At 38.2% G+C, this 24,673-nt stretch overlaps 2 protein-coding genes across 6 annotated transcripts in view; one reads left to right on the top strand and one right to left on the bottom strand.

Moving 5' to 3' along the window:
• Positions 1 to 24,673, bottom strand: part of TXNRD3 (thioredoxin reductase 3) — an 80,667-nt gene that overhangs the window by 36,583 nt on the left and 19,411 nt on the right. For all 5 annotated transcript variants that reach the window (XM_050781700.1, XM_050781698.1, XM_050781697.1 and 2 more), the window contains 6 exons: positions 17,495 to 17,637; positions 14,488 to 14,603; positions 13,420 to 13,645; positions 11,783 to 11,875; positions 4,480 to 4,556; positions 3,763 to 3,919 (listed from right to left, as the gene is read on the bottom strand). In XM_050781700.1, coding sequence (XP_050637657.1) covers positions 3,763 to 3,919; positions 4,480 to 4,556; positions 11,783 to 11,875; positions 13,420 to 13,645; positions 14,488 to 14,603; positions 17,495 to 17,637 — 812 coding nt within the window. The remainder of the gene's footprint in view (positions 1 to 3,762; positions 3,920 to 4,479; positions 4,557 to 11,782; positions 11,876 to 13,419; positions 13,646 to 14,487; positions 14,604 to 17,494; positions 17,638 to 24,673) is intronic.
• Positions 7,657 to 8,199, top strand: LOC126947769 (rRNA N6-adenosine-methyltransferase METTL5-like). The gene has a single exon (XM_050778777.1). The coding sequence runs from the start codon at positions 7,657 to 7,659 to the stop codon at positions 8,197 to 8,199; it is 543 nt and encodes a 180-aa protein (XP_050634734.1).

Raw genomic sequence — 24,673 nt, 5'->3', positions numbered from 1 at the left:
CCATGCCCAAACCTCTTCATCTGAACACACTCATGCAAAAACAATTGGAGAAATTCAGAATGTGGGACATTCTACAAGAAAAGTAACCTGGATTCATCAAAAAGTCAGAGTTAAGAACTGGAATAAGACAAGGATGCCCACTGTCACCAGTCTTATTCAACACAGTACTAGAAGTCCTAGCCAGAGCAGTCAGTATGAGAAAGAAAGAACGGGCATCCAAACTGGGAAAACAGGAAGTGAAATTGTCCCTCTTTGCAGACAATATGATCTCATATGTAGAAAAACCTAAAGATTCCACCAAAAACTCTTAGAACTGATAAATGAATTCAGTGAAGTTGCAGGATACAAAAATCAACATACAAAAATCAGTAGTGTTTCTATACACCAACAACAAACTGAAAAAGAAATCAATAAAGCAATTCTATTTACAATAGCTACAAAAATAAAATAAAATATTTAGGAATAAATTGAATCAAGTAGGTGAAACCACTCTACAATGAAAACTGCAAAACACTGGTGAAAGAAACTGAAGAAGATACAAAAATATAGAAAGATATCCCATGTTCATGGATTGGATTAACATTGTTAAAATGACCATACTACTCAAAGCAATCTACAGATTTGATCCAATCTCTATCAAAATACCAATGACAATCTTCACAGTAGTAGAAAAAAAATCTTAAAATTTTCATGAAACCACAAAAGATGCCAAAAAGCCAAAGTAATACTGAACAAAAAGAATCAAGCTGGAGGCATTACACTACCCAATTTCAAAATATACTACAAGTTATAGTACCCAAAACAGCATGATAGTAATAAGAAAACAGACACATAGACTATGGAACAGAACAGTGAACTCAGAAATAAAACCATGTATTTGCAGCTAACTAATTTTTGACAAAGGCACCAAGAACATACACTGGAGAAAGGACACCATCTTTAGTAAATAGTAGTGGGAAAACAGTATATGTAGAAGAATGAAACTGGACCTCTGTATCTCACCACGTGGAAAAATCAATTCAAAATGAATTAAAGACGTAAATATAAGGCCCCAAATTATAAAACTACTAGAGGAAAACAGGAGAAATCCTTCTGGACACTGGTCTAGGCAAAGATTTTATAGCTAAGACCTCAAAAACACAGGCAACAAAATGAAAACAGACAAATGAGACTGTATCAAACTAAGAAGCTTCTGTAATCAGTAAAGGAAACAATCAACAGAGTAAATAGACAACCTGTAAAACGGGAGAAAGTATTTGTAAACTATCCATCTGAGAAGGTACTAATATCCCTATACAAGGAACTCAAACAACTCAGAGCAAAAAAAAGAATCTGATTTAAAAATGGGCAAAGGATCTGAATAGATGTTTTTCGTAAGACATACATATGGGCAACAAGTATATGAAAAAATGCTCAGTATCACTAATCATCAGGAAAATGCAAATCAAAGCCACAATGAGATACCATATCCTGATTAGAATGGCTACTATCAAAAAGACAAAAAATAACAAAGGCTGGTGAGGATGTAGAAAAAGGTGAACTCTTACACACTGTTAGTGAGAATGGAAACTAGCACAGCCACTATGGAACACAGTATGGAGGGTCTTCAAAATACTAAAAATAGAACCCCCATAGGATCCAGCAATCCCAGTACTAATATTTATCCAAAGGAAAGAATCAGTGTATCAAAAAGATATCTGCACACCCATGTTTACTGCAGCACTATTCAAAACAGGAAAAATATGGACTCAATCTAAGCATCCATAATGGATGAATGGATAAATAAAACGTACTATATAAACACAATGAAATACTATTCAGCAATACAGAATAAAATCCGATCCTTCACAGCAACATGAATGAGCCTGGAAGACATTATATTAATGAAATAAGCTGGGCACAGAAAGACAAATACTGCATGTTGTCACTCACATGTGGGAGTTAAAAAAGCTGGAGAGGTTGGTTAACAGACACAAAATTACAGCTAAACAGAAGGAGTTAAGTCCTACTGCTTTACAACACTGTAGAGTGAACATAATTCACAAGAATTCATTGCATATTTCCAAAAAGTTAAAAGAGGATATAACAGAATGTTCCCACACAAATAAATGACAAATGTTTGAGGTAATAGATATGCTAACTACCCTGATTTGATCATTACACATTGTATCTGTGTATCAAAATATCACTCTGTATCCCATAAATATGTACAATCATTATGTGTCAACTAAAAATAAAAGGAAAAAAGTCAGAGTCATAAAAAATAAAAAACAAATAAAGGCAGGGAGACTGTATCAGACTAAGAGACTTAAGCGTCATAAGAGCCACATGTACTGTGCGAACCAAAACACACACACACTCTTAAGGAACAACTGAGGAAATGAGTATTATAGTACTTTTATTGAACTTCTCAGATATGGCAATGGAACTGTATTTACGGAGGTAAACATCTTTGTACTTAGGAGGTATATGCTGAAGTAGTTAGGGACAAATGTCATTGATGTCTGCCATTTCAAAAAGTGGCAGCAAAAGAGCTCAGCAAAAGAAAAAAGGAATATTAACTACACATACACATATTCAGAAAAGGAGAGACAGAACAAAAACAGCAAGATGTGAATAACTGGGGAATCTGGGTGAAAGGTTCAATATAGGCGATTGTTTTAGTAGTCTTTCTGTCTTTTGACATCTTTCTAAATAAAAGTTGGGGGACATAAAGGTCTCAACAGATCCCTACTGCCTAGAGAAGGCCCTACCAATTCTTCTTTGTCGCAAAGATTTTTGATGATCTGGCACTAAATTAGTTTTCTGACCTCCTTTCCAATTGTACTTCCCTATCACCAGCTACTCTGCCTACACACATTCCAAAATGTTCTATTGCACTGTGTTTGGGACAATTTTTCTTTGCATGAGATGGTACACTCAGCATTCCTGACCTCACCCACTAATGCAGCAGGGCCCTTCCCCAGTCATCCGTCTCCCACCAACTCTACCACATGGCCACAGACAGAGCTCCTGATGGAGCTGAGCAGTACTTCCCCAGCTGAAAGCTCCTGGGACACTACTCATAGTCCTTAGCACAAGCCAAGCACTACAGGTCTCTGTGTTTTTAGCCAAGCTATCTGCCCACCTGAAAAGTCCTTTGCTTCCTCAGTTTTGAATTACTCATCCTATAAAGCTCATTCCAAATATTTGATTTAAAAATATGAAAAGTGGAAATCCTCTGTAGAAATCATCTGATTCACATCCTTGGCTTTGCAGATGATGAAACTAAGGTCCTCAGAAGTTAAACAACCTGACCATATTTACAGGCCAAGTGGGCACTGAAGCCAGGACCAGAATCCTGACTCATGCCAAGAGCTCCTATGCTATTACAGCGCAACAGTTCACTTATGAAGGTTTTCCCCCTCCCTGCAGCTAGAATTAAACAATCCCTTCAGTGTCCCTAGAGCAACCTGCAGACAGCACTCTGGCACACAACCATACTCTGTCTTCTGTTCAGTCTGTGCCTGCCTGACTCATGATCATGATAAGCCCCTGGGGCTGACCATGGCCAGTGCTTTGTGTATCACCCAGCACAATATCTTGCACACAGTGGACACTCAAAAATATTTATTTTAATCCATTAGTAAATAGTAAGTCTACTGCAAATTATATCTCTGAGGAACCCTTCACTGGGAAAACAAGCACACAAGTTTTACTTGTATTAGTTTTAAAAATCATGACCTTGATCAAGATATTATCTCAAAAACAGCAGAAACTTACCTTTTCTAAAGAGGCCCCAAAAAGTCTCCGAGCTAGCAGCTTGCCTGACTGTATGGCGACAGGAGTGAGCTCTGGCTTACCCTCCGAAACATCCCCAACAGCATAGACATATGGCACACTGGTCTGTTCCACATCATTTACAGGTATTTTTCCACTCCTATTAGTTTTTGAAATGGGAAAAAAATATATTACAACTCACTCTACACTTCTAGGTGACTAACACTATTAGCCAAAAGACTAAATACATAGAGAAAAGACCTCTCTTAAAACTCATGCACCTCTGGATATCAATTATCTATAAGGTCAATGACTTAACGTAACAAGGGTTTCTGTAGCTCCAAAAGAAAATATCTCTGGTGAAACCACGGGCATTTCCCGGACGCCTAGGATATCTGCAGACTGCCTCCACAGACTTACTTAGAGCTTTGGAATTTATCTCTTTGCCTGACCAAGGACATAAAGATGCGTTCTAAATCACAGACATTAGGTGAATATATCTCTGCAATTATTTCTTAAAGTCATCGTCCAATATATGAGCTTTTAAAGGCATGCAATAAGAGTTACTGATTGACGAAGAAATTGATTATAAAGAGCTGGTACTGAACTTATAAGATAAATTAAGATATATCTCAGTAATTAAATGAGAATTTCTTAGAGGTGACCTGCAGAAACCTGTTGCTTTGTGCAGCTACAGCGCAATGATCCCAATATACTTACTTCTCATTAATTTTGACACCAATCTTCTCCAAGCCCATTTTCCTTGTACAGGAGTCACGACCAATAGCTAACAAAACCTGCATTTGGAGAGAAATCAAAAATACAAATTATCCATATCAGGAATGAAAGAAGGAACATCACTATAGATCCTTCAGACATTAAAAGGGTAATAATAGAATATTACAAACAATCGACGCCAATAAATCTGACAGCTTAAGGTAAAATAGAGTCCTTAAAAGACACAACTTACCAAACTTACACAAGTCTGAAAAGCCTACAGACTACATTATGTACCTTCAAAATTCATATGCTGAAATCCTATCTGCAAGTACCTCCGAGGGTGACTATATTTGGAGACAGAGCCTTTACAGAGGTAATTAAGGTAAAATAGGTCATATGGGTGTGCCTTAATCCAGTATGACTGGTGTGCTTATAAGAAGAGGAGGACATGGGCAACACAGACCAAAGGACGACCATGTGAGGACACAAGGAGAAGACAGTCATGTACAAGCCTAGGAGACGGGCCTCAGAAGAAACCAATCTTGTCAACACCTTGATCTTAGACTTTCAGCCTCTAGAACTGTGAGAAATACATTTCTATTGTTTAGGACCCCCGGTCTGTGGTACTCTTCCAGAACTGTGAGAAAATAAATGTTGGTTAAGCCACCCAGTTTGCGGTATTTTGCTATGGCAGCCCTGGCAAACTAATATGCCCTATACCGTTAAAGAAACTGAATTCTCAATTTGTAAACTTCTCATAAATTAATTCTAGACCCAGATAGCTTCTCTAGGAAAGTCTATGGAATACTTCAGTAAGAAATAATGCTAATGGTATAAAAACTCTTCCAGGAAAGAAAGAGGAAAAGGTAGCACTTCTCAACTCCTTTTTTATGAGGCCAGTATAAACAGCTGACACCAAAATCAGACAAGGGCATTAAAAGAAAAGAAATTCACAAGGCAACACTCCTCATGAATATAGATGTAAAATCCTTAATGAAATGTTAGCAAATCAAATATAGCAATATATAAAAAGGATAATTGTGACCAAGTAAGTTTGTCCCCAGAAAGCAAATCTGGTTTAACATACAAAAATCCATCAATGTAATTCATCATATTAACAGAATAAAGAGAAAACAATTCAATCATCTCAACAGATGCAATAAAGCATTTCACAAAATTAAACACTCTTTCATAATTAAAATCTTCAGAATAAAAGAAAAGAAAATTTCCGTCACCAGATAAAAGGCATGTGTAGTAAACTTACAGGTCACATCCTGGCAATGATACAAGACTCAATGTTTCACCACTAACACCAGGAACCAGACAGGCATGCCCATTCTCACAATTTCTAATCAACACTGTATTGGAGGTCTTAGCCAGTGAAACAAGTCAAAAAAAAAAAAAAAAAAAAAAAAAAAAAAAAAAAAAAGATTAAAAGCATGCAGACTGGAAAGGAAGAAACAAAATTGTTTTTATTTGTAGATATGAATCCTAACAAGCTACAAGGTCAATATTTAAAAAAAAAAACTGTATTTTTATATACTACCAACCAACCACTTAAAAATGCCATTTGTTACCTTTAAAAACATGAAGTATGTTTAGCAAAATATGTGAAAGACCTCTAGAGTCCAATGATAAAACACTGCTTAGAGGAATTAAGGAATACACAAATAAATGGAAAAACTTATAAGGTTCGTATGTTGGAAAAATCAACATTGTTAAAATGTCAGCTCTTCCAAACTGACTATGGAAAAAAGACAATTCCAGCCAAAATCCCAGCAGACTTTTGTTTCTAGAAATTAAAAAGCTGTCTTTAAAAGTTATATAGAAATGCAAAGAATCTAAACAAAATTAGAGGACTCACTCTACCTGATCTAAGACTTACCACAGAGATTCGGTAATCAAAACAATGTGGTACTGGGGAAAGGACAAATGGTCTATGGGACAGAATGAAGAGTACAGAAATAGGCCCACAGTTAAATGGTCTTTCATTGAAGATTCCAAAGCAATTCAATAGAGAAAGGGAAGTTATCGGGAGAACCCACTCCCGACGTTTAACATGGGTTCTTTTCTATTTCCTAAGTGTCTTGGCTGGGTTGATAAATAAAGGGAAAAGAGCACAAGAGAGAGAAATTTAAAGCTGGGTGTCCAGGGGAGACATCACATGTCGGCAGGATCCGTGATGTTCCCTGAGCCGTAAAACCACCAAGTTTTTATTAGCGATTTTCAAAAGGGGAGGGAGTGCACGAATAGGGTGTGGGTCACAGAAATCACATACTTCACAAGGTAATAAAATATCACAAAGCAAATGGAGGCAGGGTGAGATCACAGGACCACTGGATGAGGTGAAATTAAAATTGCTAATGAAGTTTCAGCAGGCATTGTCATTGACAACATCTTATCAGGAAACAGGGTTTGAGAGCAGATAACTGGTCTGACCACAATTTATTAGGTGGGAATTTTCTCATCCTAATAAGCCTGGGAGCACTATAGGAGACCGGGGCTTATTTCATCCCTTCAGCTTCGACTATAAAAGACAGGATGCCTTAGAAAGGGGACGTCCACAGACCTAACTTCAGGGCGCATTCTCTCTCTCAGGGATGTTCCTTGCTGAGAAAAAGAATTCAGCGATATTTCTCCTATTTGCTTATGAAAGAGGAGAAATATAGCTCTGTTCCGTCCGGCTCACCGGCAGCCGGTTCAAAGTTACCTCTCTTGTTCCCTGAACATCGCTGTTATCCTGTTCTTTTTTTAAGATGCCCAGATTTAATACTGTTCAAACACACATGCTCTACAAACAATTTGTGCAGTTGATACAATTACAGGGTCCTGAGGCGCTATTCATCCTCCTCAACTTACAAAGAAGACGAGGGAATTAAGAGATTAAATACAGGCATAGGAAATCACAAGGATATTCATTGGGGAAGTGATAAGTGTCCATGAAATCTTCACAATTTATGTTCAGAGATTACAGTAAAGACAGGTGTAAAAAATTATAAAAGTATTAATTTGGGGAACTAATAAATGTACATGAAATCTTCACAATTTATGTTCTTCTGTCATGGCTTCAGTCGGTCCTTCCTTTCAGGGTCCCTGACTTCCTGCAACAGGAAGTCTTTTCAATAAATGGTACTGGATATCCATACAGAAAAAAAAGAACTGCACAGTGAAGCACGTATGCTCTATACAACCCATAACACATGTGATGAGGTAGAAAATAAAGTGGCTGCAGATCTAGGATGTGGCTGTGGAGTGCTTAGTCTTGGAACTGCAATGTTAGGAGCCACGTTGCATGTTGGATTTGACATAGATGCAGATGCACTAGGAATAATTAATAGGAATGTGGAAGAGTCTGAATTAACATATGTTGGCATGGTTCAATGTGATGTGTGCTCCTTATCTAATGGAATGTCCAAGTCATTTAATACAACAATTTTGAATACTCCTTTTGGGACCAAAAATAATAAAGGGACAGATATGGCTTTTCCAAAGACTACTTTGGAAATGGCAAGAACAGCAGTATATTCTCTACCCAAATCTTCAACTAGAAGACATGTTCAAAAACAAGCTACAGAATGCAAAATCAAGACAGATGTTATTGCAGAGCTTCGAGATGATCTGCCAGCATCACACAACTTTCAGGAAAAGGAATTAATGGACAGTGAAATGGACCTAATTCAGTTTTCTTTTCAAAAGCCTCCAAAACCAAAAGCAGCTTAAAATCTAATAAAAATGAGTGAGAATTCATTTGTTTACTAAAAAAATTAATTCAAGGTAGATTACGGACTTAAAACATAAAAGCTAAAACTATAAAGCTTCAGGAAGGAAACAACGGGATACTTTCATGACCTTTGGGTTAGTAAAGATTTCTTACAGCACACAGAGAGCATGAACCATAAAGTAAAATACTAATAAAATTGAACTTCATAAAAATTTAAAACTGTTAACCCAAAGATACTACTAAAAAATACATAGGCAAGTCACAGATGTGAAGAAAATATTCAAAATACATATATCTGAAAAAGGAATATGCCCAAGATATATAGAAGCCCTGCAATTCAATAAAAATTCAAACGATCCAACAAGAAAAGGCTGAAGACCTGAACCAACACTTCAAAGAAAAGATACATGAATGGCCAATAAACACATAAAAATTGCTCTACATCATTAGTCATCAGGGAGATGCAAATTAAAGCCATAAGATACCTCTACACATCCACTAGAATGGCTAGAATGGGAAAGTCAGACACCCTAAAAGTCCTAAGGGTCTGGAACAACCAGGCCTTCACATAGAGGTGATGGAAATACAAAATGGCATAATCATTTGGAAACTGGCAGTTTCTTAAAAAGCAAAAACCATCCCATGATCAAGCAATTTCACTCCTAGGCATTTGTCAAAGATAAACTGAAATATATGTTGGCTGGGAGCAGTGGCTGATGCCTATAATCCCAGCATGTTGAGAAGCCAAGACAGGAGGATTGCTTAAGGCTAGGAGTTCAAGATCAGCCTGGACGATATAGTGAGACCCCATCCGTTAAAAAAAAAAAAAAAAAAAAAAAAAAAAAAAAGGCTGGGCACGGTGGCTCACACCTATAATCCCAGCACTTTGGGAGGCCGAGGCGGGTGGTTCACGAGGTCAGGAGATCGAGACCATCCTGGCGAACATGGTGAAACCACGTCTCTACTGAAAATACAAAAAAATTAGCCGAGCGTGGTGGTGGGTGCCTATAGTCCCAGCTTCTAGGGAGGCTGAGGCAGTAGAATAGCGCTAACCCAGGAGGCGGTGGAGCTTGCAGTGAGTGGAGATTGTGCCACTGCACTCCAGCCTGGGCGACAGAGCGAAACTCGGTCTCAAAAAAGAAAAAAAAAAAAATTAGCCAGGCATGGTGGCATGTGCCTGTGGTCCTAGCAACTAGGGAAGCTGAGGTGGGAGGATCATTTGAGCCAAGGAGTTGGAGGCTGCAGTGAGCCTTGATCTCACCACTGCACTCCAGCCTCGGTGACAGAGTGAAACCATCTCTTTCTACATATCTCCCCATAAAAAGCTTTCCACAAAGAATCTTCACAGCAGTTTTAATCACAATAGTCCAAACTGCAAAGAGCCTGGTTATCTATCCACAGGAAAATGAATAAACTGCTACATTAATAAAATCTATACAATAAAAAGAACTACTGATGCACACAACACGGATGACTCCTAAAAACATCAATCTGAATAAAAGAAGCCAGATACAAGGAATATATACTGTACAACTCCACTTATATGACATTTAGAGGCAAACCAAACAAAATGAGTCTATGGTGACAGAATCAGAATAGTGGTTGCTTGGGGGTCGATGAAGCACAGAGTGCTTTCTGGAATCACAGAAATGTTCTGTTACCTAAAGAAGTGTGGATTACATGGAATGTGGACATCTGTCAAAACTGACTGAACTGTACACTTAGGATCTGTGCATTTCACTACATGAACATTATACCTCATTACAAAAATAACCAATTTACAGTTAGATATTATGGACAACTTCATACCAATATATTTGAAAACTCAGATGAAATGGACTAATTTCTGGAAAAAATATAACTAATCAAAAGTAAATCAAGGAAAAAATAAAAAGACTTAAAAGTCCTTTGACTATTAAAGAAATTAATCAGTGGTCAAATATATCTCCACAGAAAATTGTATGGGTAGACAGTTGCATCAGTGAATTCTATCAAACATACAAGGAACCAATTCTAATGTTACAAGAACTTTGTCAGATAACAGGAAATGAGGAAACATACTCCAAACTTCTTTCATGAGCAGGAATACCTTGATACTCAAACCTAAAATTAAAATCTTTAATATATAAAAGGAAAATTACAAGCCAATATGATTCATAAATATAAATTTATAAATTCTAAATAACGAAGTCCAACATTACCAAGTTGGGTTTATACAAAGGATACAAAGTTGGTTGAATATTAGAAAATCAATGCAATTCAACAAATTAACAGATTAAGGAAAAAATTCATCATCCACAGCTGCAAAAGAAACACTGTTATAACTGAACATCCATTCCTTTTAAAATATACAAAACAACATAAACAAAAAAGACACTTAGGAAACAAAAAACAGAAAAGGAGTTCCTTAACTTGATTAATAGCATATAACAAAACCCTACAGAAAACATTGGTTTTTAGTGAAACATCTTTTCTTTTGATGTTGAAAATAAGACAAGACTGCTTGCTATTGCCATTTCTTGTAAGGACTGTACTGGAGGTCCTAACTAATGCATTTATACAAGAAAAAAAGAGAAAACCAGTAAAAAGGAAGAAATAAACTTATTATTCACAAATAAACAAATGTGTACATAGGAAATCTGAAATAATCTAAGGATAAATTTTTCAGTAAGAGTTTAGCAAGATTACTGAATACTGAATCAAAGCACAAAAATAAGCAGCATTTTTATACACTAGAAACAGTTAAAGATAGCGACATTTTCATAAAAACACCATTTGTAACTACATATAAATTACATAAGTACCTAGTAATAAATCTAACAGATATTCTTGAACCCTAAGGAGAAATGTATTAACTTTGCTGGGAATCATTAAAGAAGATCTAAATTAATGGATAGATATACCATGTTCATGGGTGGGAAGACTGAATATTGCAAAGAAGTGTTTCCAAATTTTCCTATATATCCAATCCAATCCTAATCAAAATCTCAATAGGGTTGATTTTTGGATTTTGGTTTTGCTACATGTTTTCTGGCTTTGTTGATGCTCTCTAGGTTGTATTTTTTTAACTGAAAAAATATCTACATAAAAGTATATAAAAACATAAATGTATAGTTTCTGTCAAAACTATAAACTAATTACAAAAGAATTGTTGGCCTCCAAAGTATTCCATGGGTTATTTCCCATTGTTTGGAGATTTTGTACTGTTTGTTTTTGAGAAAGAAAAATAGCTTTGTTGTTGTTTTTCATTAAAAAATATATTCAACATTTATTGCAAAAATATTCAAATTAAGAAACGTATAAAATATCTAATTCTCCAAAAGTAAGCACAAATAACATCTGGATATATGTGCTTCCAAATTTTACGTACAGTCACATACACATATATTTTACCATGATATTCCTCATGTATTACCGAAAATTCAAATGTCAGCAGCCAAATTATCTTCTCTGATAATGCTCTTACAAAGAATTTAAAAATGTTAAAAAAAAGTTAATCCTGGTATAATCTTCCCATAAGTTTCATTTCTGTTAATTTAGGAGTATGTTCAATAACTTAGTAATGATAAAATAAAAACTCACTGTGTTATAGACTCCTTCAATTGTTTCTGTTCCTTCCGTGGATTTAGCCAATACTTTCAGCTTTCCAGGTGAACCTTTCTCCAACTGTTCAATCTAGTAAGAATGAAGAGTATAATGATGCTATCTAAATATGACAAAAAAGAAATGCACAAAAGGGTGTACACTGGTATGTTTGTGCACATTTGTGTGTTTGCTGGTGGTACATATAATAGGTGTTAGTATAGTTAAGGTTTCTGGACAAGGCAGAAATAGAGAAAAGTGGACTGTCACAGATACATTTTGGAGGTAGAAATGAATTAATGAATTAGTTGAGATTGGAGGGAGCAAAAAAAGAGAAATTAAGGGGTATTCCTAGATACTGGCTTAATACACTGTGTTAATTTACTGAGTACTGAGGTGGGCCAGAAAGATTAGCAGGATAATATATCTTTTTTGTTTTTTTTTTTTTTTTTTGAGACGGGGTCTCGCTCTGTCGCCCAGGGTGGAGTGCAGCGGCGCGATCTCCGCTCACTGCAAGCTCCGCCTCCCGGGTTCACGCCATTCTCTTGCCTCAGCCTCTCAAGTAGCTGGGACTACAGGTGCCCGCTACCACGCCTGGCTAAATTTTTGTATTTTAGTGGAGACGGGGTTTCACCGTGTTAGCCAGGATGGTCTCGATCTCCTGACCTTGTGATCCGCCTGTCTCGGCCTCCCAAAGTGCTGGGATTACAGGCGTGAGCCACCGCGCCTGTAATATATTTAGGTAAAAAATCTAGTTTCATTTTTGTCTTGTTAAATTTGAAATGCTTATGAGAGATTCAAGTAGCAATTTCCAGTAGGCAGGAGTATAAATGAGTGTGGGATTCAGGAGAGACTCTTAAATAGGAGATATAAATATGAGAATCATTAGCATTTAGATGTTTAAAACTATGGGCCTAGAGAAGATCATCCGGGTAATACAAGTGCACAGAAGTGAAGAGGGGCCGGGAGGAAAACAAATGGGTGCTGGAGTCTGTAGGTTGAGTAGATGTAGATGGGAAAATATTATAGACTGGGACCACAGAAGCCAGAAAGGAAGGTGCTTCAAATGAAAGGCCAATTTCAGAGCATGCTGCCAAGAGGCCCAATAAGATAAGGACAGAGACATGACCACTGGATTTGATGACAGGAAGTTTGCTAAAAGCCTGACAATCAGTTTCAAAGAAGTGATGGAGATGGAAGCAGCTGACAGTCAGGTAAGTGTGAAATGGAGGCAAGAAATTAGAAGTAGCATGCAGAATTGTTGTTTTTTTGTAAAGGAGAAAGAAAAATAGGGACCCAGCCAGAAAGGCAGGAAGGGTAAGAGAAGGCTTAATTGTTCAAGATGAGAAACAGTGATAAGAATAAGGAAAAAGAAAACTACTAACTGAAGATGGAACATCCTTGAAAAGGTGAAACAAAGTGGGAGATGAGGGAACTCAGCCTCTGAGAAGAGCAAGCACACCTCCTATATCAGAAGAGGATACGAGGGGGCAAATGAGGTTGGCTCTGTAGACTAGGGAGTGGAAACACTGTTTTAACATTATTTGAATACAGACTAATTTATGTAATGAAATGAAATAAGGTGGGATAAAGTGAAAAGTTAGAGAAAAGAAATTGCAAATGCCATGCTGCCTTACCATCACAGGTATGAATTTCCGTAGGAACTTCACACCATGCTGTTCCATGTAGGAACCCACTTTTTCTGCCATTTCTTGGTCGAAGCCACGGAGAAGGATTGAGCGTACCATAACTGTGACATCTAGGCCAAAGCCAGCCAGAAACCCTGCACACTCCAGGGCGACATAAGAGGCACCCACCACTAATGTTTTGCCAGGGCAGTAAGGCAGAGAAAAAAGGTCATCACTGAAAAATAAAAATTAAAAGAAGAATACCTAGGCAGTAAGAATGAAATGAGTTATTCATGTTTCAATGTATAATGGTCTTGTGATGACTGAATTATAATTTAGTGCTTGAATGAAGCAACAGCCTTTTGAAATTTGTCACTGAGTCTGCTGTGGAAAGTCTGCTGTGAAAGTATACAAGAAGTATACTTCAGTTTTTTCAAAATCAGACCACAAGCAAGATTTTTAAAAATAAAATAAAATAGTATAGAAAATATCAGACTATAGAAAATATCAGACTATATTATATGTAATAAAAAAAAAAACCTGTTTGTTTCAGAGGTGTATGTATATGCTATGTGAAGGGGTATGTGTTTATTTACCTGAACAAAAAAATGTATTTCTTAGCGTGAGTCGGCTCAAAAAAGTTTGCAAGTCATTGCATACATGTCCTGTTTGACCACTAAGGAAAATTCCCATGAAATCTAAGTGTTAAGAAGAGTGGTACTGCTCCTCCCCAGCTGGTTCATTTTTATCATAAGAACACTAAACCCTAGAGCTAACTGTATTTACTTCTTTGTTTTGGCCTGTAAGAAGTTTAGAACGAAATTCTCAGGCTACTTGTAGCAATCACCAAGACACATATGGCATATTTTTGTACATAAATTTTGCCACTGGCCTTATTTACCTGACCTTATATTCTCTGTTTCATTACTTTTAGCTATTTAGCTTCTTGCACTGTATATATTTTCATTTGTTAATTGAAGTCTTTTGTGGAATAAGACAGGAAGTAAATAAACTGGAAACATGTCAACATAATTCAATTTATTAACAGTAAAGTTAAAATGGTCTATTTAACCTTACCTAGTAATACAGTATTCTTTATCTCCTTGGATTCCTAAATATCGTGGCCTTTCACCCGTTGCTATGACAAACTGTGCAGCAGTATAATAAGTCTCCTGTCCTTTTTTATTGGTTGCCTTGAAAAAAGAGAAGTAAACTTCACTTACTCAGCAAACACTACAGAATACCAGACACCCTGGACAAAATAGTTACTACCCTCATGGAACTTCTCATTCAACAGGAACAGCAGACATGTGAAAAAGTAATAATGTAATGTGATAAGCACAAGCACAGAAAATGGAAGTCTTTATGAAATATTAACCAAAGCCCCATGGTGAGGGTAGGGGAGTGGACTAGAAAGCCAATCAAGGATGTATTAAAGAAGGAGTAGAGATTTTCAAGCAGAGATAAGAAAAGTGAAATGATAGGAGAGGAATGGAGACCTGGAAGACAGAATAATGCACACAAAAGCACATGGGCCCAAAAGGAATTGGTGTTTGAAGACTGGAGAGCAGAGTCGTGTCAGAAGTGACATGAAACAGACCAGAGCCAAGTGCGAGGGCCCTTATGTCATCCTAACAGCTTAGGCTATGGGGAACCAACAAAGGTTGCTCACAATTTTTAATTATACAAATAATTCATAAAAACATTTTCTTTTTTTTTTTTTTTTTTTTTTTTGAGACGGAGTCTCGCTCTGTCGCCCAGGCTGGAGTGCAGTGGCCGGATCTCAGCTCACAGCAAGCTCCGCCTCCCGGGTTCACGCCATTCTCCCGCCTCAGCCTCCCGAGTAACTGGGACTACAGGCCCCCGCCACCTCGCCCGGCTAGTTTTTTGTATTTTTTAGTAGAGACGGGGTTTCACCGTGTTAGCCAGGATGGTCTCGATCTCCTGACCTCGTGATCCACCCATCTCGGCCTCCCAAAGTGCTGGGATTACAGGCTTGAGCCACCGCGCCCGGCCAAAACATTTTCATTTAAAAAAATTCAAATACTTTCGGAGGCCGAGGTGGGCAGATCACAAGGTCAAGAGTTCGAGACCAGCCTGGCCAACATGGTGACACCCCCCCATCTCTACTTAAAAAATACAAAAATTAGCTGGGCATGGTGGTATGCGCCTGCAATCCCAAATATTTGGGAGGCTGCGGTGGGAGAATTACTTGAACCTGGGAGCCGGAGGTTGCAGTGAAGATCACACCACTGTACTCCATCCTGGGTAACAGAGCAAGACTGTCTCAAAAAACAAACAAACAAACAAAAAAAAACACCAAAAAACACAAAAACATTCAAATACTAATGAAGGTATTTAAAGAAGTGTGTTGGCACCTTGAGTAGGATGGAGAACAGAGCCTGGAAAAAGAGCCTTGCTTAGAAGGGCTCTGAAACAGACAAGGAAGTACAGGCTCTGGGGTGAAAGGGAGACTCTGGAGTTTCTTGTCTGCAGACTGGGGATGTGTTAGCATCAGTAAACAAGGAGCCACACAATAGGCAGGCTTGGTTGGGGCTTATTCAACCATCTGTGCCAGGCAATTTGAGAAATAAAACATGCATTTCTGCTGTGTTTCATGTAAATAACATAATTCAAATTGGCCCATATAAGGTTTTAAAGGCTGGCTTTATCTTATTATTATTTTTAACTGACTAAAACACATCATCCAAAATATAGATTATACGGCAAATGATAACAATCGTTAAACCTAGGAATTGAATATTTTGATATTTACTATGTTATGCTCCCAATTTCCTGTTAAATTAAAAAATTTAAATAAAATGCTGAAAATAAGCACTGAAGGGTAGCTTTAAATGGACCATACCTCACACGTTTCTGAGATAACAACTGAATACAAAATGATCTAAAATCTTGTGAAGATTATCTCACACTGTGCTAACAAAGTACAAAAATAAACTAGATGAGGACAATATCTGATTGTCTGTCATAATTCCAGTGTAAACTGTTTGTGTTCCTCAAAATGATCTCATTTTCCATATGTATTAATCTAATAATATATACATATTACAAAGATAAAAGTATAAAATACACTAATTCTAATGCTACTTTTATCAATGCTTTTATGAATAATATAATATTGGAGTTCTAGTTAAGGTTTCATTTTTAGGCAGGATTCCACTAATAAAATTTTGATCTTTTTAGTCTTTTAAACTTTGAACTGCTTAGTTTAAACATGTTCTCTTTTAAGACGGCAATAAAATCAAAGGCAAATAATTTTAAATTAAGAGTTCTTTAAAACACAATTTCTTCAAGTTAACCAAACATGTAGAATCAACAAACAATGGGGGAGAAACACACACACACATGCATGGCCATGTGTGTGTGTGTGCACGCCTGTTACACTCCTTAACATGCAACATGAAATTTTAGTTCAAGGCAACTACAAACTGTAAAGAAAGGAGATGAACAAGACAAGAAACTCAAGCAATATCTTTATTTGATCTAGAACTAGAAATACCATTTGACCCAGCGATCCCATTACTGGGTATATACCCAAAGGATTATAAATCATGTTACTATAAAGACACATGCACATGTATGTTTATTGCAGTCCTACTCACGACAGCAAAGACTTGGAACCAACCCAAATGTCCATCAATGATAGACTGGATTAAGAAAATGTGGCACATATACACTATGGAATACTATGCAGCCATAAAAAAAGGATGAGTTCATGTCCTTTGCAGGGACATGGACGAAGCTGGAAACCATCATTCTCAGCAAACTATTGCAAGGACAAAAAACCAAACACTGCATATTCTCACTCATAGGTGAGAATTGAACCATGAGAACACTTGGACACAGGGTGAGGAACATCACACACTGGGGCCTGTCATGGGATGGGGGAAGGGGGGAGGGATAGCATTAGGAGATATACCTAATATAAATGACAAGTTAATGGGTGCAGCACACCAACATGGCATATGTATACATATGTAACAAATCTGCATGTTGTGCACATGTACCCTAGAACTTAAAGCATAATTTAAAAAAAATTTTTTAAATAAAAAATAAACAGTACCTTTATTTTATGATGTTCAACAAATTCTCCATAGGAATTGACATAGGCCACAGCCTTTTCCCTCAGAGACAACCTGTAGCCCCAGTTTAGAGAGCTGATGTGGTTCTGAATCGCTTTTGTCATCGTCTCCCAGTTGTGCTTCACTAAGAAGAAATAATCAGGGTGAAGATGTTAGGTGAATTTTACCTTTAATGGTAAATTATATATAACTACACGTGAGCCATACTAACAGTGCTTTAAAAATCAAGAAGTAGAAAAGATAAATTAGTAACTTAAATATTTTGTATGCCAGTCATAGTTTATACTCTTCCTATTTTATATTACCAAGAACGTGCAAAAAGCAGAGTTCTGAAAAGAAGAAACCTGGGGAAAAGTCCACAGAGGAGAGAATGGGGAAACTGGCCCTCATGTGGTAATGCCTGCCATGACGTAAGGCAGGAGGCTCACCTCTCCTCGGTGGCACCTCCTAGAACCCTTTCCCACTCCATGGGACCTACTTTACTTGGCCCTTGGATGGGAAGAAGGCTTCAAGTCAGTGAGCTTGGTACACTCACCTCAACAGACTGGTGTGGTTCCACTCTCATTTGGTTCACAGGGCAGTGGTTTCACGACAGTGAATATCTTACATGTCTTTACAACAAATATGGTTTACGCTCACCACTGCCAACTGTCTATATTACAGTGTTTACCCATTCCTTTGGAAGGTGAGGCAGGATTCGGGTGTTGTAATTCCACGTCATCCCTGTATCTTCTAGGTGGGATTTACCGCATAGTGTTCACCTTGTCTAAAGATGCCAGATCCTGAAGGTCACCCTGTGCAGCTCTATGTTTATAAGATGCAGGGGTCAGCCCAGCCAGGGCTTTCATCATAACTGGATGAGATCCCCGAAGACAAACCAACAACCTGAGGTCAAGGGTCACATCTGGAAACTTACCCCATCTACCACTGTCAAGAAATGTCCCCCTACTGATCCAGGGACATGGGATGTTACCATGCAGGAAAGGGAGATGACTGGAGGAGACAGTCAGTGCACAGAGAGGCTTAGCCAATGTCAACACACACAGCCCTTTCTATGATGCCAGTGTACCACAGTCTCCTAAAATTCTGTAACCCAGAATAGTCGTTTTTGTTACTACATTACCTTATCCTCCCACACCCTGTGATGTTGGTTACAATTCCCAAACCTGTCCCAGTGGTGACCACGTCGCCACAATGGCACATATCCTCACATCCTAAAGATACTTCCTCCCCATCCCCCAGAAAAGCTTTTCTTCCAAACCTTAAACTATTTATCCTAAGAATCTTGTCAGCTCAACTAACAGTTCATGTGTCCTTGTTTCTTGTTCTTGTTGCAAAAGGCATCTTAGATTAGAGGCTCTCAAATACAGCTCACATCATAATGGGAATCGTGTTCACCTATACAAATCCCAGGACCTGCCAGAAACTATGGAATCAGGAGTGGGACCCCAGAACGTGTACAGCTAAAAAGCTCCTCCTGGAGTTTTTGATATGCCAAATCGATGAACTGGCACTTTGAAACCACCTGTTCTCCTGTTTTATTGATGTGTTTAGTCCTGCAACAGTATAACATTTTTAAATACTGAGAAAGGTCACCCTCTATACTTTCTCAAAGGTTGCTTAGCTATTTTCACATATGTATTTTTCAATACAAATTTTAAAATAATCAGCCAATCTCCAAAAACAAAAAAAAAGTCTCATGGAGATCTTACTGGACTTATATAAAATTTACAAATAATTTTTAAGATACTGTCTTAACAATATTGAGACATCCTCTCTAAAATCATAGTAAATTTGTTATTATGCCTTTATATTCTTTCCTTATATATCCTGTATATTCCTGGTTGAATTTATTTCAAGTTATTTTCCTTTTTTCTTACAATTTTCCATTATACATGTGAGTATGTGTATATATGTATATTATACACATCACACACATATATATACACACATACACATGTATATATACCTGTATACACATAAGCATACACACACACACACACATATTTTAAGAGACAGGGTCTCACTCTGTTGACCAAGCTGGAGTGCCATGGCATGCATGGTCTTGGCTCACTACAGCCTTGACCTCCCAGGTCCAAGCAATCCTTCTGCCTCAGCCTCTCAAGTAGCTGGGACTACAGGCATGAGCCACCATGCCCAGCTAATTTTTCTGTTTTTTATTTTTGTAAAGAAGGGGTCTCACTATGTTGCCCAGGCTAGTCTCGAACTCCTCACCTCAAGCAATCTTCCTGCCACAGTCTCACAAAAGCAATCAACTTAACTCATTAGTTCTAATATTTCTTGTTTCATCTCTTATATATTCTACATATGTTGTATATAATGTACAACATAACTCATATTATATATTTAAAATATCTTTTTATTACTCCTTTTCCACACTAATCCAAAGCTCTAAACAGTGCAGATATCAGTAGTTAATGTCGATTCTTGACTTAATTCAAATACCCCAAGTTCTTCTCCCTTAAGTATTTGCTTCTGACTCTTCACCATGAGAAGAGGTATCTCTTTGTTTTCTAAAGCAGGAATGGGTATGAGATTTGTTTGAAACGCCCTCAGAGCTGAAATCCTGGCCTTCATGCTGATTCTGTGCACTCCTGCTGTGCTATCCTAGGCTGATCCCCGTCCTGCACCCCATGGCGAGCCCTACCCAGTCATGTTTGTTCCTTCGAGACACTACCAGAGATTTACCAATGCTTGTCCTAGAGTTTTGGCACCTCTACAGGGTATAGTTTTCTATTTTTAGACTATCTTTCTGTATTATAGTTATTTCAGCATCCAAAAAAAGGTGGCTTTTCTAAGTCTAGCTTTCCTAGAACAGTGTGAATCAAACTTGTCCAACCTGTGGCCCACAGGCTGCAGTAGGCCCAGGATGGCTTCGAATGTAGACCAACACAAATTTGTAAATTTTCTTAAAACATGAGGTTTCTTTTGAGATTTTTTTTTTTTTAGTTCATCAGCTATTGTTAGTGTATTTTGTGTGTGGCCCAAGACAATTCTTCTTCCAATGTGGCCCAGGGAAGTCAAAAGATTGGACACCCCTGGTTTAAATTATAGAGGAAGTGTCTGTTACTTGCAGATTCAGAAAAATTTACCTGTAATGCTAATGGTACCTTTTGGGGACTGGGTTATTCTTACACAATGTTTTTTCTTTGATCATTCAAGTCAATTCTGGTCATTTATATTTTTGTAGAAGATATTCCTTTTCATCAAGATATTTAACATTATGACCACTAATTTTTATACTCAATTTGTGGCATCTCTCCCCACGTGTAGTTATACTTCTTTTCTCATGTCTGATGCTGCGTATCTGTATGAGCTTCTCCCCTTATTTCCTTAATTGGATTTGCCAAACATTTGCCTATTTTATTTGTATTTTCAAATATACCCTTGGTTTTGTTTATCAGTTCTATTTGGGAAGGGAGCTAATATTAATTTCTGAGTTTTTCTGTTTGCTTACTTTTTGTTTATATTCTACCTATCTGATACTAACTACCACTGGTATTATTTACATTTTCCTGGTATATTGTTTCCTGTTTAAAAATTTCCCATCTAAAATTTTAAATAGGAAATTCTTTTCTACTTAAAATATAAAATTTCCATATTTTCAACAATTATTTCTTTTGGCTTTAGGTATTTGTCTTAAACATAGCATATGGAAGAATTTTGCCATCTACTAACCCAAAAATCTGACTCATTCGGCTTTATCCTAATAAGTAATATGACTACTCTTATGTAAGGTATCTTATTTTCTGTTGCTATTTTTGTTTGTTTGTTTTAACTTGTAGTTTCATGTTGTTTCCCTTTCTATTTTTTCTTTACTACCTTCTCTTTGTATACTTTCCCTTCTTTTTAAACTTTTACTTGAAAGTTCATTCAGTTTCTAATCTGGAAATTATCTATACATTTTAAACTTATTTTAACCTATATTTCTCTCTCTCTCTCTTTTTTTTTTTTTTTTTTTTTTTTTTTTTTTTGAGATGGAGTCTCGCTCTGTCACCCAGGCTGGAGAGCAGTGGCATGATCTTGGCTCACTGCAACCTCCACCTCCCGAGTTGAAGCGATTCTCTTGCCTCAGCCTCCCGAGTAGCTGGGACGACAGGCGCATGCCACCATGCCTGGCTAATTTTTTGTATTTTTAGTAGAGACAGGGTTTCATCGTGTTAGCCAGGATGGTCTCGATCTCCTGACCTCGTGATCTGCCTGCCTCGGTCTCCCAAAGTGCTCGGATTACAGGCATAAACCACCGCGTCCGGCCCCTCGCCTCTTTTTTTTTGGTTTTTGAGGCAAGGTCTCCCTCTGTCGCTCAGGTCACAGTGCAGTGGTGCAATCTCGGGTCACTGTAACCTCTGCCTCTCTGGTTCAAGTGATTCTTCTGCCTCAGTCTCCTGAGCAGCTGGGATTATGGGCACGCATTACCACGACCAGCTAATTTTTGTATTTTTAGTAGAGACGGGTTTTACCATGTTGGCTAGGCTGGTCTCACACTCCTGACCTCAGGTGATCTGCCCACCTCAGTCTCCCAAAGTGCTCAGATTACAGGCGTGAGTCACTGTGTCCAGCCTAGCCTATATTTCTTTATCAATATCAAGAACGTAAGTATCTAGAACATCCTCCCAGAACACAATTTTGGCATCCTTTGACTTCCTCTCTTTTGCTGCTCAGAATCTGTTGACTTCCCTTGGCCCTTTATTGAGTCTATACCTAAATACACCATGTGTTGGCGAGCTAAATATTTCTTAGTCAACCCCCGAAAGCTGACTTAGAAAGCATTTTGGCCAGGCATATGGTGGCTCATGTCTGCAATCCCAGCACTTTGGGAGGCCGAGGTGGGCAGATCACCTGAGGTCAGAAGTTCAAGACCAGCCTGGCCAATATGGTGAAACCCCATCTCCACTAAAAATATAAAAATCAGTCGGGTGCAGTGGTGTGCACCTGTAATCACAGCTACTCGGGAGGGTGAGGCAGGAGAATCGCTTGAATGCGGGAGGTAGAGGAACGCAGTGAGCTGAGATCATACCACTGTACTCTAGCTTGGACAACATAGTGAAACTCCTCTATCTCAAAAAAAAAAAAAAAAAAAAAAAAAAGAAAGCATTTTGTATAGGGGGAACTTTGAGGAAGCTAATTATAAGATTTTACCCATTCAAGGAAATTAGAAAGTATTTAGAAATATTCAGCACTTAGAACAGAATTAACATCAATTGACCCCACAGGGGCAGGGAGTGCAGCAAAGCAATGTGTACAGACATCCTGCTATCTCTTCTCTGAGACTGTAAGACAATGAAGAATAGACAAGTAACACATAGAAAGGTCCCCAGCTGGCACAGACCACACAGGTTTGATGTCACCCACACAAGCCACCTCTGCCTGCTGTGTCTCCAACACAGAGTGAGTGCTGTGGTTCACCCTTTACAGCCTCTTCCCTACCAGTGAAGTTTTAGGAGCTTCTCCCCTCTTGGACTCAGTTATTTTTAAAACACTGTATTTATTTTTAAAAGATTTCATAAGTACCTGCCAAGTCAAAATGTGCATAATTCAAATCCCATTCCATTTAGCCTTTCTGCAGCAATTGATTCAGTTAGCGCTCTTTTTAGACTACCTAAGGCCCCAATCATGCCCTTAAGCCAAACCCCTCTTGGCTTCTGTGATTCAACTCTCTTGGTTTTCCGCCTCTTCCTCACCCAGTTACTATAGGTATTAAAATATCTCAGCGTTCTGTCTCTGTTTTCTATGCTTTTCATCTTCCCCAATCCCCCATGTGTTGTACCTCTCACACTCAGTTCTTGCCTAGCTCTCTTTTGGGAACAAATCCTCCCCATACAGCAAACTCTACCAGGATGTTCCCAAGGCACCTGAAGTACAGTGTCCAAGTAAGATGAAGGATTTAGAGAAAAGAAATATTTTTTCTTTTTCGAGACAAGGTCTCATTCTGTTGCCCAGGCTGGAGTGCAGTGGTACAATCAGAGCTCACTGTAGCCTTGACCTCCTTGGACTCAAGCTATCCTCTTACGTCAGCCTCCCAAGTAGCTGGGACTACAGGTGCATGCCACCATGCCTGGATGATTTTTCTATTTTTTGTAGAGACAGAGTCTCACTATGTTGCCCAGGCTGGTCTCAATCTCCTGGGCTTGAATAATCCTCTTATCTCAGTCTCCCAAAGTGCTGGGATTATAGGTGTGAGTCACTATGCCTAACCAGAAGAAGGATTCTTGAAAGTGAATAAAACTACCCCAAAATTACACTGCCAAGTAGGAAGGCCTCACTTTATCTACAACCAGCTGATCCTAGCTTGACCTAAAGCTCTCCATTGAGTTGACTGGAGAAATGTGTCCAGCATCAACCCATTATCCTGAACTCAACTTCACCCTGCCAATAAACAAAAGCTGCCTGTGTTTCCTATCTCAGTGAACGGTATTCCATTTCCCCCTAGTCTCTCTTCCTGCATTCTTTCCTCTCCCTCACTCCATATCCTACCATGACCTGGATGCCCTGTCATAATTACCTGGCTATGGTCAGAACCAGGATCATCTATGATGCTTTAAATGTGCACATTCACTGCCCACATCTACCAGATCAAAATCTCTACAGAAAGAGACAAGTGGTTTGTAATTTTTCTGAAAGTCCACAAGACATTCTGATACACAGCCAAGTCTACATCCAACTGGCCACCACATCTGGTCAATTTTATGCCTTCAACTACCCTCCAACCTGACTTCAGTCTTTGCTCAACCCTCTGTCATTTCTTGCCCCCACTTTCCTATCCTTTCCTCTCTTTTATAAGTTCCTCAGTGCCATCAAAGGTATGAAAGTTGTCAGAATCAAAATGGAGGAACTTGTGTAAAAAAAAACCAACTCTCTGACAAACAGAGCTGGGGAAGGCCATGAAGAAAGGGTTTTCTGGTTTCTATGCCTGATAACGAAATCATCACAAAGACTACAAAAACCACAAACTTGACCAAAGGCCATCACAACCTTACATAAAAATACATCTTCCAGGACACCTGCCCAGCAACTGCCTGTCCAACCTCGGACTTGAGTCACCCTAGTTATTGATCCTTGTAGCCAATGATAATCATTTCAAAACAATCATATCATCCTCCTCATTTTTGCGTAGGAAACCCTTGTCTTCCTTTATGTCC

Source organism: Macaca thibetana, chromosome 2, assembly GCF_024542745.1.
Source record: "Macaca thibetana thibetana isolate TM-01 chromosome 2, ASM2454274v1, whole genome shotgun sequence".
In the NCBI taxonomy this organism is placed as follows: Eukaryota; Metazoa; Chordata; class Mammalia; order Primates; family Cercopithecidae; genus Macaca; species Macaca thibetana.
The sequence above is the reverse complement of the archived record's forward strand: the minus strand, read 5'-3'. Positions and strand labels throughout refer to the sequence as shown.

Coding starts and splice junctions, on each gene's coding strand:
- LOC126947769 (XM_050778777.1), top strand. CDS start 7,657: ATGCTCTATACAACCCATAACACATGTGATGAGGTAGAAAATAAAGTG.